This window comes from Neltuma alba, unplaced genomic scaffold, assembly GCF_004799145.2.
Source record: "Neltuma alba isolate B1F8T4 unplaced genomic scaffold, ASM479914v2 tig00010885_pilon, whole genome shotgun sequence".
Lineage (NCBI taxonomy): Eukaryota > Viridiplantae > Streptophyta > Magnoliopsida > Fabales > Fabaceae > Neltuma > Neltuma alba.
In genome coordinates, this window is record NW_021635673.1 from 478841 (window position 1) to 494532 (window position 15692).

A 15692-nucleotide genomic window follows, 5' to 3' on the forward strand; every position below is an offset into this window, starting at 1 on the left:
AAAGGAGAAGTGCCTCCAACTAGTGCCCTTGCTTTGCAAGAAGCTTTGATTTTCGCTCTGGTTACTTATCTGAGCATTGTCCAATTTGAATTGGAAAATTCAATGCTCATAAGTTGTGTCAATCAACAACGCAAGTCTCCTTAATGATGATGTGATCTTCTCCTGAAGAATATACTGGTCTGAAGGAATTTCATCCGAAACCACTCTTGTATTTGGATTCCCAAACGTGCAAATATAGCAGGTCGTACCCTTCAATTTGGGTGCTGCAACTCCCATTTCCTCAACAGAAGCCTCTTACGATACTTTTATGTCTAGTTTCTTTACTGTTTATTATCTCTGTAATGCTTTTCAGGTTTTATTTTCTTGCTTTATACTAATGCATCGTGATGCAGTATTTATGATAATGAATATTTTTTATTGGCAAAGAAAAAAAATTAAGTTCGTTTAGATCCTCATATAAATTATAGGCTTCATCTAAGTTGGAATTAAAGGATATTTTTGTCTTTCAATTATTCACTCGAGATATTAAGTATCTTAAACTATTAAGTGCTGTGTTGTCTTTTTATAAAACATTATTTGTCATTTTGACTGTTAGTTAATAAAAAAAATACCTCCAAAAATTAGAAATATACCCCGAAAATAATTAATATTAATTATATAATTCTTAAAAATTAATAATAAATGCTAAGAGGCTAATATTATTTCTTACCCCGGCAAAAAAAATATATTAAATAAATTATTTCTTACCAACATAAAAGACCAAAATACCATTTTTACTTACCACTTTAATAATAATTAAATAAATTAGATGCATTTTCTTGTGCATTATATCAAATCTAAACAAATAATTACACTATTTTATCAATTGTGAATAATATTTTTTCTGAATTATATTGACCCTAAACTGGCTCTAGCGTGTCTCTAACCGTATTTTGCAAACTCCAGTCGCAAAATGCGCGCGCCTTTATTGTGCCCCATGGTGACGATGAAAAGTTAACACGAAAGTGGACTTCGGTTTCAACAGTGTTTATTAAATATTAAAAGTAACCATGGTCCTCATCACTTTCACTTAACCAACACTTTCAGATTTAATTTTTTTAACTAATTATTTTTTGAAAAAATAATTAAGACATTATTTTTATTTTAAATTTTGTACTTATTCTCATAATTATTTTCGAAGCATAAAAATCTAGATGGATCAAATATGATAAGTATCAAGTGATTAAAGAACTGAATGGGACCAAACCAGACAGCTCGACTGATTGAACCGTTAATGGGATCAAACCGGACAGCTCAACTGATTGAACCGTCAACTGGACTTGTTAACGGTTTAGTTTGGGAAAAAAATTACTTATATGATTGAGTCAGATTAGATTGGAGTTGAACCGTCATTAAGTCGGAACCCGGAGTTTGACTTGGAAGTGAAACGGTTTTCAGAAAGCTGAACAGTTTTTTAGCCTAATTGGAAAAAAAACACTTAAAATTAAAAAAATTATGAGAAAAATAAAAATTTGAACCCCTAAAAAATCCTAACATTTTTTAGACTATTTATAACTATAAAATATTACTCATTTGGTTTTAAATATAAGATCTATTTTATAGTGTAAATTACACTAGAAAATAGGTCCTATATTTAGGTGTACACTACATATATTTAGGAGTGAAAAAGTATTTTATTAAACATACATAAATTTAAGGATTAAAGTGTAATTTTAACAACAAAATTTATTCTAAGGGGTAGTGGGCACCATAAAGTTTATATGGGTACAAAAATAGATATAAAGTTGCCAAAAGATAGCATCTGGCATCACGCCGTTAGCGTCCATTACTTTACTGTTACAGGGATCCATGAAGTCAATTTTAAGATGCATTTTCAACAACAAAGTTTATATCAAAGGACATGAGGCATCATGAAATTTATTTGGATGCAAAAATATATATGAACTTTCTGAAAGGGAAAAAAATAACTAAATTCTCTAACTCCTATAAACGTCCATTAATTTTATTTTTTTGGGTCTCACTAAATATCATGTTTTCTCTCTACTTATTCTTACTTCCTCTTCTCCTTAGTGTAATGGACAAAGTTGGAAAAAAAAAATCAAAGAAGTAAAACAATTACTTAAGTATAGCTTATAGTATATGATCTCTCTAAACTATTTATATGCATCATTAGATTATATATTAGTTTATAAGCCAAACCAATTAATTTGGAGAAAAATGATAAATGTAATACTTTAAAGTAATTTATTTAATTTCTTTAATTTTCTCAAATTAGTCTATTACATCCTATATCAAGGACTGGAGGTAGAACTTAGGTACAAGCAATGAACCTCATATCCTAAAAGGGAAAGACATCGTTTTGAGTAAATACATATAAAAGGCTTGGAGGTTAAGAAAACGACATGACAAAAAGAGTGTGCGTGTTGACTATGATGAGAGAAAGATGGATCAACTTGGAGCTGAAAATTAATGGAGAGAAAATATGGCATTTGGTGAGACCCAAAAAGATAAAATTAATGGAAGTTTATGGGAGTTGAAGAATTTTGTTATTTTTTTCCTTTTAGAAAATTCATGTATTCCTCTGGTCTTATTTATAAGACACTTCCAATATGTTTCATACAGACTAAAGAAAACCTTAAACTGTATTAATTCTTCGTTAAAATATAGCAAATTTTCAACTTTACCCCTATTTAATATATACAGCTTTCAAAAAAATAACTATCTACACTATAATAAATGAAGGACAATATATGGTATATTCATGGTGAAAATTTAATAAAGTGACTTATAAATAGGATTAAAAAAAAATTTCTCTCTCTACCCTATAAATAGAACCAAAGGAGTATATTTTCATACCCAAGTAAATTTTATGGTGCCTATTGCTTCGTGATGTAAACTTTGTTGTTAAAAATGCACTTTAAAATTCACTTTGCGGGCCCCTCTAACAGTAAACTAATGGATATTAACAATGTGGTGCCAGATGCCCTATTTTGACAACTTCATGTATATTTTTGCACCCAAATAAATTTCATAGTGCCCAATGCCTCTTGGGATAAATTTTGTTGTTAAAATTACACTTTAACCCTAAATTTAAATATATAAGGTTTTAGTGCATTTTTAATGATTTATGAGTTATGAGGTATATTCTTATATTAGTTTATCAAGTCACCGTAATTTTAGATTACCTCAATGTATTTCTAAATTATTTAATAATTTGGTATTTATATATATTAATTATACATATATAATATTATTTTTAATTAATTATTGTATCACTGGTTAGACCGGTTAGATTGATCCAACCATTTAAATCATGATCTGTTGATATTTTCATCTGAAGTTTTGATCGGGCTTCTAAAACATTGTTAAAACAAATTTGATCCATAAAACCATAGCCTTCATTTATTTATACCCTTCAACGCTCCATTACATAGGCCCACATAAAAACACAGCACAAACTAAACTGGAAACTCCAAAGCTCATTATTCTTACATATGAATCCTTCTCAAAAGCAAAGTTTTCAGTAAAGAAAACCCCTGATATTTTCAAAGCACACATGGATTCACACATATTTGACTCGCTGTTCGTTAATATTCAATGTTGGAGCTTCCAAGCATCTCAAGATGAACATCAGAAGAAGAACCTAATGGACAGAAAACAACTCTGTAATTGGAACCAGCAGGGCAAGTGAAAGTGCTTGTAGGATCATCCTGAGGATAACTATAAGCATCCTGACATCTATCTTTGAAGAACCTCGAATATCTCGTCGGTCCACAGCTACCTGGTCCATTAGTACAGCAATATTCATTTGTCTTAAACACTGTGCAAGGATTGTTACATCCTCCTGGTGCCTTTAATTCTCCAGGACATTGTCCATTAATGTCTGCCGTACAGCTGATCTTGTGGCAACCTCCGTTCAGAGGGTAGAAATCCATGGGGATATTGAAGCCATCCACTAAGGAGATGTCGTAGAAATCTTGGTTGGCGAATTGGTTTAAGGCGAATTCGGCCAGTGTGTTCGGAGGGACGCCCCAGCCGGTGCATTGGAGGCCGCCGGTGCAATCACCTGTCTGGCAGCGGCCGCGGCCGCTAGAGTCAAAGTTGCAACCAGTGCGGCCCCAGATGCGAGCCATGGCAGTTCCGGGATTCACCCCGAGGTTCCATATCTGGCCATGGTCAAGGCGGCGACCACCGCCGGGACTAGCGGCCGCCCAGACAGTGTAAGGACAGTTGTTGAGGATCTCGAAATTGGCTGCGTGTGTGGAGATGAAAGAGATGAAGAGGAGGGAGTAGAAGGTGAGGATGGAAGAGGAAGCCATGTCTCGTGAGATTTTAGTGAGATCAATACCATCGTGGGAAGGATATATATACATACAGCACAGTGAAAGAGGGACGGGCGCGGCTATAGGTTATATATATATATATATAAAATTTATTAGGTCCGGGGCTGCTATAGTACTATTTAAGGACAAAGAGGATAAGAGAGGATAAGATATTAGAAATTATTACATGTTGTCATGTTTTTGATTGGCGTGTCGCGGAAAACACTCCTATGAATAGTTATTCAATTCAAAAATATTAATCCATTTCTTAGAGCATCTTATTTCGGTATCTGGGCATTTTGTTTCTCTTTATTACTACTCTCTATTTTTAATATAAAAATTAATTAAAAAGTTAAATTTTGTTCTAAAAACAAAAACTCAATTCACTTTATTTTTTAAATTTATAATTTTTTCTAACATCTCCATTGTTTGTAAATACTAAAGAGTTACTACTAAGGAGTACTTCCATAATGCATACATGATTAAAGAAAAACCAACACATAATTATTATGCATAATCAATATAATTAATTTTTTTTAATATTTTTAAATTAGTTATCTAACGTATATTAAGGATTAAAATTAAAGTAGTTAATTAATAGATGAATTATCAATCTTTACTCTGAGATGTAATTGTGTTAGGAAAAAAAATCTAAAACAAATTTTTTGGTAAAAATTATTATGTAAAAATAATAATAATTTGTGGTACATTATTATTTATTTAGACTAATATTTGGAATATATCATTCAATGTATATCAACTTGTTAGTTCTAGAAAAGAAATTTATTTATTTTTAAGTATAAAGCATTAAATGATCAAGCGGACAAAACACCTGCCAAAGCACTTTCTGTCATAGGTATGAAATGAACTCAGAACGATCAAGGAAGTCATGAGAAGATTAATGAGTTCAACGACTGGACCTTTGCGTTTTACAAGTAAATAAAACTCAGCAGTTATAAATAATAGTACGTCCAACTGTCCAAGACAATAAAGGTAAAGTTCTAAAAAAATGATTATTCAAAGCTCACGTTTGCCCTTTCTCTATTGTAATTTTATATGGAGGCTGATTTGTACTTTATTTAGTGATAAACAAAATTCAATCTAGAATTAAAAAGTTATTTTTGTAATTTTCATTCACTTGAAGGGTTACTTAAAGTAATAAGACAATGAGGAATTGTTACCTTACAAATAGTAAAAGAGATTTAAAATTTTCGTGTTCCCAACTAAAATTGGAGAAGTGGTTCTAAATGCCTACTAAAATTTGAAAGAAATTGAAAGTGATTTCACAAGTGCTCGAAATGAACTTGTAAGCTGTAGTGATTTTCAATTACTCGATTTAAATTTAAAGGACATAATATGGATTGAAAATATTAAGAATGCCTATAAATCAGAAAAAGGTCAATATTGGAGAGATCAAAGGAGAAAAAATTCTGTGTTTATCTTCTGCCATGTGATGCAAAGTTTTGATACCTCTTACTCTCTCTTTTTTATTTAGTTTATTTGAATTGAATCTAATTTTTCATGTCACTTAGCTCACTCTTTGGGTGTTTTCTACCAAAAAGTTTTATATCTTGAACAATGGGGGATGAAGATTGAGGACATTCTGCCGTTGAACCGGAGAGCCGGTCCCTTTTTATAAACAAAATATCTTTTTGAGGTTTTCAGTTATTTCATTAATTATTTTTGGGTGCAATGCATATTAGTTCTCTAATTTTACCTGACGTTTTATTTTAGTTTTTAACTTTTGTAAAATACTTTTTCGTCCTTAAACTCCACTAACATTGCTAGTTTTATTAACAAAATAAAAATGTCCACATAAAAATTTTGAACGTTCATAACAACTTTTTAAAATACTAACATATTAAATTTAATGTTTTGGAATAATAATGATGGGCAAAAAAAATTATTATTTGATAATAACAATATCAAAATCAGAAAATTAAAAGGCTACTATAAGATTATAGAATCAAGCTAACTATACTTTATAAGATTAAAAAATCAAATTAACTGATAGAAGTTAGGTTTTGTGGAAATGACTAATTCCTCAAAACGTGACGAATGAAAGTTTGAATTTTCATTAGGGAGGTACCCACATTTAATATATAATAAATTCTCAAATAGGACTAGCCCAAAAAAAAAAGACATATATGCTTAACGAAAAAAATTCTAAAAACTTATATAGAATTTTTTTTGGCCAAAAAAAAACCTATATAGAATTGAAGGTGTATTTTTACCTTGTTTTTTGTAAGTAATTTGTTACTCCTCCGGTCCTAAATGTAAGACCCTTATAGTGTATAAGGGTCTTATATTTAGGACCGGAGGAGTATAACTCTTAGGAGGAGGCGGCTATCCTTGTCTTGGGGCTCATCGTTGGTGAGCAAGTCAACAGTATTCCACGTGCTTGCATATTATTATCCATAAATAATGTACGTACAGATCGATCGGATTACTTTTTTTTTTTAAGAAAAAGTTGTTTGGTTCTATATTTAAATTAAAGCACCACTTTTTGAAGGGTGAGATGTGAATCAAGTAATAATGAGATGAACGGTATTGTGGGGATTGGGGAACGATGCGGCTGCTATGGTATTATTGCATTATTTGAGTACAACTGGACGGGGGGAGCGATAGGGACAAGATAGTACTGTAAATTACGAGTATTACATATTTATTTGGTACGGATGGAAAATTCTCCTGTATGGATTTTTTTTAAATAAAATTTTGTTTTCTTCATCTGAAAATACTTTTATCCTTTTAAAAACAAATAATGTAAATAGCTACTATTAAATAAACAATTGAAATATAATACATATATTTTATATTTTATTTTTATATAATAAAAAAATCCATTCCATTGTATGTGCTACTTTTAACCCTAATTATAAGATCTCATTTGTAAATCTACAAACAAGGTCTTATAATTAGCACCAAAAGTAATATTAAACAAGGCTTAAAAGTTATACTATTCAAGTAGAATAATCAAGCTATCCAATAGAATTATAAATATTATTTTGACGTTACAAGTTTATGTTATTTTAATTAATATAGATATTGAAGATCAATCAAAAGATAAATAACACTTGAGTAAAAAAAAAAATCTCAGTAACTGGAACAAATAAATCTGAGTAAAAATGTGAGTATTTTACTCAGTTATTCTTTTAAAAGGTGTTATTGATTTTAGTTAAAAGTAATTTTACATATTTTTAATAATATTCACTATATTCTCATATACTACCTCCGGTCCTAATTATAAGACCCCGTTTGACTTTTTGTTTGGTCCTAATTATAAGACCCCAATCCATTTTGTCTCTCATATTTATGTATTTTTTTCCAAAATAATCCTTCTAATAATGATAGTTCTAGCCAATACACTTAATTAGCAAGGATATTTTAAGAATGACAACACTTATTTATTACAAATAACTAACTTAACTTACTTCCTTAATCTCCTCAAATAAGTCAACTGGGTCTTATAATTAGGACCGGAGGTAGTACTACACAACAAGGATAGTGAAGGTAGCATAAAATAATATCAGATTGAGATTGATTATTTTAGTTAATAAAACTAACATTAAAATCTATTTAAATTTTATGAAAACTTTATTTTTTGAAGACTAATTTAATTTCTTCTGAAGGCACTTTTTATTAAGTGTTTTTGAGGTTTCCAAGCAACCCAAAGTTGACGATAAGTTTGAGTAAGTAATAAGGTTTCGAACTGACAAAAGAAAAAAAAAGAAATAATTTCGGAAAGTACTAATAAAAGAGGGCGGCGGCAATCCATCTGATCAGGCTCGTCCTTAATGAACAAGAAGTCAAAAATACTGATTGCCACTATTTTGCCTATCTTTAATCCTTAGAGCCGCCTACTATGCTACTTTGATCTCTTTGTTCCCCATAATACAGTGCCGCCCCTTCAAAGTTTTATGCTTCTATAATTAAAAAATGACAACAAAAAAAATATAATACCAAATATTCACAAAGGAAAACAATTCGCAAATCACTTTTTCATATAATTCATCTCTAATAAATATATTTTAACTCAATTAGGATGTTAAAAACTTAAGTTAACAGAAAATGATATCTAAGAAATAGATATATATATATCAATAACATATAGAAGTAATTCATTTAAGAAAAACATATTTTATACTTGCTGCTGAACAAAATAATTATTATATGTATCCAATGCAATGTTTTAAAAGTAGGAATGGATGGTGAGAAAAAAACTAATAATTTTGAACTAATGACTTAATAATTAAACAAAAATTAAATAGAAAAGAATTGTATATAGATAATATATACACACACAAACACGCGCACGATAAACTTAATTAAAAACATAATAAGTTTTGAATGAAATAACAGTATATGGTTACAAATGGTCTGAAAATATATTGGTTTTTTTTTTAATAGGGTCAATTATTTTAAATTTTTTCTGGAAAAAATGTTTTAACTTTTTGATAGTTTATTTAAACTTTTTTTTTTCATTAGATCCATCCGACCTCTAAAAATTACTCTTATTCCGGTCTAATTTTGTATTTCACCTCCATAGCAGTTGAACCTCAGTTCAACCCAAATTAATCATAAAAATAATCTTTTGATCTAAACTAAGCCGTTAAGTCCGTTATAGTTCTTTCATCAAAGATCAAGGTAACATATTAAATGTATAATATAAATAATAAGTCAAGGTCAAGTTGGGCAATAAAAATTTGGACACTGGTTTTTTGTTAGGCACATTTTTTTTTATGTTAGAGACAATATAATTACTCCTCCGATCCTTAATATAAGACCTATTTAACTAATTTGATTAGATTAAAGAAGTCAGATAAATTATTTAACTATAATACATATTTCATGTTTTTTTTAAATATCTTAATTATCTTTATTATATCCTCTTTCCCTCTCATACTTAATAATAGTTGAGGAAGTATTAATAAGAGTGATTTGAAAAAAATTAATAAATATAAGAAATAAATATTATATTTAGGATAAAAATTAACTCCACGATTTGGTTTTATATTAAGAATACGAGGAGTATACTCGAAACACTCAATAATTTAAACACTTCTCCTGATAGAATTAACTCGGACACTTGGCATTGATTGGAAAACGCTACTTAGTCAAGGTCCATTGGGGCCACAACGCACAAGTTGATCGCGTCAGCTCATCTAGTTTCGATCTAATCCAAAAATTGTTTTTATTTTAATTATATAAAAAGGTTCTGGTTTAATATTGATACTCTCCAATTATAGATACTTAAGCCTTCAAAAAGCCTATAGGAAAATCTTTTCAAGAAAATCAGATTAAAAAAACACATATTCTATACATAATTTTAAATAATTTGAAGTCCATGCCTATATCAAATCTTGCTTAACTGTAAACATCATAAAAAATCCAGATTAAAAAAACACATTTCAGTGAAAATGAAAAAAAAATAGGTGCCCTCTTTATCTATAGTAGAAAATTCTCAAAATAAATAAATAATTGTAAATGATAAATTAAAGTAGGCCATGTGCATGATATAAAAGATTAAATGAGTTGTTATTATTGATGCCATGAGTCCCATCCACTTAACCTATGAGGCTGTGATTTAGATATGCTATAGATTTGTGTTTATCAATGAAATTTTTTTTCCTAAAAACATAAAAAGAAAACTTTGATTGATAAAGATATTTTTAAAAGAGAAAACCTTAGTCTTCAAGGTGCTACAAATAAACTTACAGGATTAATAGCATATTCGAAATCCTGGGAGACATACTTTCTTGATGGGGCCATAACAAGTACCATGATGATATATAAAGTATTGACAATGGGACTAGCGATTAAGTCGGTCCAACCATTAACTTAAGAATAAGTACTCTAGTTATAGTTAGATTGGGAAAGTCATTATTAAAATAATATAATTTGTTAAAAATATTATATATATAACCTTAAAAGAGTAAGATTTAAATTAAAAAAATTAATCTATAAATAAATAGAACATTTATTTTTTGTCTGTCAAACGAATGAAATTCCATTCTAATAGAAAATGTCAAAACAGAGTGCCAAAGAAAACAGCAAATCCAAAATAACTACTACTCTAAATAAGCAATAACAGGGGGCAAAAAAAAGACAACAAACTTCAACTAGCATCCTAAGTAGCTTGAGCAGCATCCCTCTCCAAAATTCTTCTAAGCAGTGCTGGTGGCCTTCACACCCGATCACCTAAGGATGACCCTCTCAATGAAGTTTTAGTAACCCAGTCAACGCCAAATCTGCTTCTAATAGTGTTCAGGAAATTACAAGGTAGAAATAGAGGGAATTTGGGAAGTTTAGAGAGGGAGAGAGAGAAAATAGAGACGAAGAAAAGAATATCTAGAATCAGGATCTGAAATTCTAGATGAAAAACAAGAGAAATTATATTGAATAATACTTCATTTCACTTATAATGCTGCATACAAAAACAACTTATACTACCTCTCGTTCTCATTATAAGACATTGTTTGTAGACTACAAATGAGATCTTAAAATTTGGACTGAAGGTAGGATAGCCTAACAGAGAAATAACTGAAAATAACTACCTCCTAACAACATAACAGTTAAACTAAGACAGGAAACAAACAATAACTGAACTTAAACAAACATAAGTTTGCATAAACTACCCTTACATCAAACTTATCCAATTCCTTCTTCCTTGAATAGACAAATAAATGACGCTAGATTCTAACAGTTTCTTTGGGAATCCAAAGACAAGAATGATTTGTACTTAATTCTCTTGAGAAGTGAAGGTTCTCAGAGAGAGTTTCACACCTCCAATTAGTATTTCATTAACAGATTCAAATTGAATATTCTCCAGCTCATTTTCAATAGTAATTAAGAGCATTAGCAAGGGCAATTCCTTCAACCCTTAGTGCTAAATCAGAATGAATAAGTCTTGCATTTCCATCAATTATTCAACCATGGAGTCTCTAACAGTGTAGACTACTGCTACCTTACCACAATTAGGGTTAAAAGCACAAGCAGAGTTAGTTTAATTTAAGAGTATTACCTTCAAGAATTTTGCACACCTTAATCCTAGTTGAAACACTTCTAAAAGATGAGTTATTCACAATCAGAGTTACTGCTAAATCAGAATGAATAAGCCTCGCATGCACTATAGAAGAGGATGCTTTGGCTACTGCTCATCAACTTTGTACACTAATCACTATTATCAACTATGTACATTGAAATATCATATATGCACAACATAATGAAGAACTTAACTAATTAATTTAATCAACCTAAATGACTAAATAACTAAAATTAAGTTCTTTCACTATTTTATGCACCCCAAAAGTTGTTTAATAAATCAAATTCAACATATTTTAACTCAGATATCACTTTGCAAAATTAAAAAAAAATACATAATTGCTGAAAACAAAATAATGGCACAAAAAATATATTACAAAAAACAAAATAACAGGCAACGAAAAGAATTTTACAAAATTTTAGAATATGTTAAAATAGCCAAATTGATTTCTCTTATATTTAAACAATTTAAATGGCACATAAAATATATTAGCCCAAAACTGTTTCTGGAAATAAAACAAAATTGGCCCATATAACAAAACACAAAACAGAGTCCAAAAACCAAAGTTCCAGAAACAAGCAAAAAAGTCTAGGCCCAAAAGAAGTCCTAAATAAAAAATCAGAGAACTCAAACAGTGTTTATTTAACCAAAATAATTTCTCAAGAGTTTTACCAAATTGGCTTGCAGCAGTAGTTCTAAATTTTTCCAGAAATTGAAAATAATTTTCATGGTTCAAATTGGTTTCTTAAATTAAGGCACCGTTTGGATGCACTTGCAAACCAGCCCAAATCATGGTTTGCACAAAATGCTATCCAAACACCCCCCTCAAAAACCAAAATCATGGTTTTGGGCCAGACCATGGTTTTGGCTCCAAAACCATGGTTTTGGAAAAAGCAAAAATTTTTTGCTTTTGGAGAAAAAAGAGAGAGTGTGAGAGCCTATAGGATATGTATCTTGTTTTTTTTTTATAAATATATTTTTTTATAAACATATTTAATCTTATATTTTATAAATATATATACATATTAATTATTTATTAATTATATTATCTTATGTATTATTAATTATGTTAATAAAAAATATATTATTAACAATTTTATTCCTCTAAATTAAAATATATCATAAAATCTATTTTTTCTGTAATTATCATATTAACTTATTTCTTTTTTTAGTAATTTGTATATATAAAAAGTGCTTCTAATAACAACTATCCAAACACTCTCACTTCTCAAAATCACTTTTTCATAAAATCTATTCTTTCCAGAATCTATTCTTCCCAGAATCTATTCTCTAGAAACACTTTTCCAAACCACGGTTTGGTTTCATCCAAACACACTCTAAATCAAAGTAGCCCAAGAGAAAATAGCCTAAAACGAAGCCTGACAATAGTTTTTCAGAAACATTAGGGGGGTGTTTGGGTTCCAACCCAAACCATGGTTTGGGAAAAAATCACCCAAACACCTTTAAAAAAACCAAAACCATGGTTTTGGGAAAAGCAAAAATTTTTTGCTTTTGGAAAAAAAAGGGAGAGTGTGAGAGCCTGTAAGATATGTATTTTGTTATTTTTTTTATAAACATATTTTTTTATAAATATATTTAATCTTATATCTTATAAATATATATACATATTAATTAATTATTAATTATATTATCTTATGTATTATTAATTATGTTAATAAAAAATATATTATTAACAATTTTATTCCTTCAAATTAAAATATATCATAAAATATATATTTTCTGTAATTATCATATTAACTTATGCCTTTTTTATTAATTTGTACATGTAAAAAGTACTTTTGATAACAACTATCCAAACACTCTCATTTCTCAGAATCACTTTTTCACAAAATCTATTCTTCAAAAAATCTATTCTTCCCAAAATCTGTTCTTCAGAAGCTATTCTCCAAACCATGGTTTGGTTATAGCCAAAACAATGACCAAACAGTAGTTTTGGACAAAACAAACTCCTAGGCCTTAAAACATAAGTTGCAACTCTGCTGGATTTGTTTCTTAAACCCAAGTAGACCAAAAACGGGCAAGGGCCATTCTAAAAAAATGAAATAAAAACCAGAACAGTTTGCATAGCCCATATAAATGATAAATTAATAAATTAATTTGATTTTTGAATGTCCAGACCGAAAGCCCAACAAATGGAACAAAAGTCCCGAAAGAAATTCCAAATCTCGGCCCAGAACAGAAAACAAAATGACTGAAATGAAAATAGAAGACAGAAAATAAATTGAATGACAGAGGCCCAATACAAAAATTGGGCCCAAAATGAGTCGGCCCATTTTCCAAAATAAGTGAAACTACGCATTTTATTGGGCCCTTGGACGACGTCGTTTTAGCCTGTGATGGAGTCTTCTTCATGGACTCAGGTTAGTTCAACTCTTGAAAGCATCTCACAATCACCGTCGCTGCAGTTTCGAGAACCAGCGATCAAAATCTAGCAATATTGACGCCGTTTTGCAACATTTCCGATGGCGATTTTAACAGCCTGATGCCGAGAAACCAACAGCAAGTATTTTGACCCAAAACAAATCAAAAGCTTTGGACTTTGACGAGGGAAATGAGACAGCGATTTCGGGCCCTCATCGTCGACGGAGTTGGTAATGGCGATCATCAGAGGGGCAAGTTTTCACCCTTCTCGCGTCCCATTAACACCAAAATCACAGATTCATATTAAACTATACAAAAATCAAACTTTAATTGCATTAAGCGAAAGTAATCGGACTTTCAAGTTTTTTTTTGGGCTATGGTTTCCGACATCAATAATGTTGGTGAGGATGACGCGGACTATTCTAGACCACTTATAGCCCGAAGATTTCCATGTATGATCTGAAAAATAGATTGACAATGAAAGGGAAGCTTGCTCATAAAACTCAAATCCAGAATACACTTTAAACAAATGATATATTAATCACATATTGAAACCTACTTCCTGTAAGCAACTTCAATATTTGAGACGAGATGAACGTGGTTTTTGACCTTTTTTCCCCCAAATTAATGACTGAAACCCGACCCAATATCATGAGTTGACGGATCGGAAAAAAAAATTTCACAAGGAAAATATTCACAATAATCTAGGTGGAAAAATAAAATTAATCGATAGAGGAAAAATAGCAGGCAAAGGGGGATTTAGAAACCTAGCTCAGACGCCAAACAATCCGAACACATTTATTTAAATAGTCACATAGAATTTTATAATCATTAGAGTAGTATTGGAAGATTTATAAATTCCTTTTGCCATGCTAAATAATTCAAAGGGGCAATCTACATTACTCACAATCTAAATCTGAATTAGAACAACTAAAATCATAAAAACAAGTTAGTGGAGAGAATGTTAGGATTCTTTTAATTAGAATGTGGGTACAGTGATAAAACTGACAAGAGCTGCCACCAGTCAGAGACCTTGAAGTAGATTTTCTTTCTATTCACTCACTCAGTCTGCTGCCGTCAAAACCTAACCACTATCAAGATTATGAAATGACTAAAAGGGACTAAATTTAAAATCTTACATGGATTGGACCTAACTGACTAATGAGCCATATTTAGGATATTTTAATTAAAACAAAATAATATCACATAATACGAAAAATATGTAATTAAAATATGGGAAAATGACATTGAGGTCCCACAGAACCAAAAATACAGTAAAAAGGTCCCCTGAAATCCCATAATTTTTCTGAAGTCCCAAAGGGACTTAGATGCAATTTTCAGAATCTGGAAATTACCCTCTTGCCCTGGACCTGTTATCAGAAAAAGAGACGGGAGAAGTTCATTTGGTGAGGATTTCCCACGCAAAATTATCATGGTGAAGCTTCTGTAAATGCGAGGATTTCCATGGGTGAAGAAGATGTTGAAGCTTGACAAATCTTCAGGTGTGGAACTTTCTTTTCTCTCCTCTCCTACCTTTCTTGACAGATTGTGCATTTATTTGGGAATGGAAAATGAAAAAATCGTTTTTGCCTTTGGCATATCAAAGCTTTTGTTTTTGGTTTAGGATTCAGAAGTTAATGAATGGAAAAGCTGTGTTTTTGGTTGGTGTGTGTTGTGATTTAAGTTGGGTGTGTAGAATGATAATGGGTGCTCTATTTTTGGGTTGTTTTTGGGTAGTTTTCCTCTGTTCTGACGTTAGTTTAGTGGCAAAGGAAGAAAAAGATGAAGGTTAGTGAGGATAGAAACCCTTAGCACGAAATGGGATTGTGTTGTCAATCAGGCCGTGATTGTTGTCAATGTGTGCCGCTACACTTGTCAATGTAGCTCCTTAAGTTGTCAATGACAGTTGCGTGCTTCTTGATGCAGGTTTAAGTTACTGATGG

The 15692-nt window shown here is 30.6% G+C and overlaps 1 protein-coding gene across 1 annotated transcript; it reads right to left on the bottom strand.

The window, feature by feature from the left end:
• Window positions 1-3375: 3375 nt before the first annotated feature.
• On the bottom strand, window positions 3376-4335 carry LOC114759700 (thaumatin-like protein 1). The gene has a single exon (XM_028948922.1). The coding sequence runs from the start codon at window positions 4317-4319 to the stop codon at window positions 3588-3590; it is 732 nt and encodes a 243-aa protein (XP_028804755.1). The 5' UTR covers window positions 4320-4335; the 3' UTR covers window positions 3376-3587.
• Between the last annotated feature and the right edge of the window lie 11357 nt (window positions 4336-15692).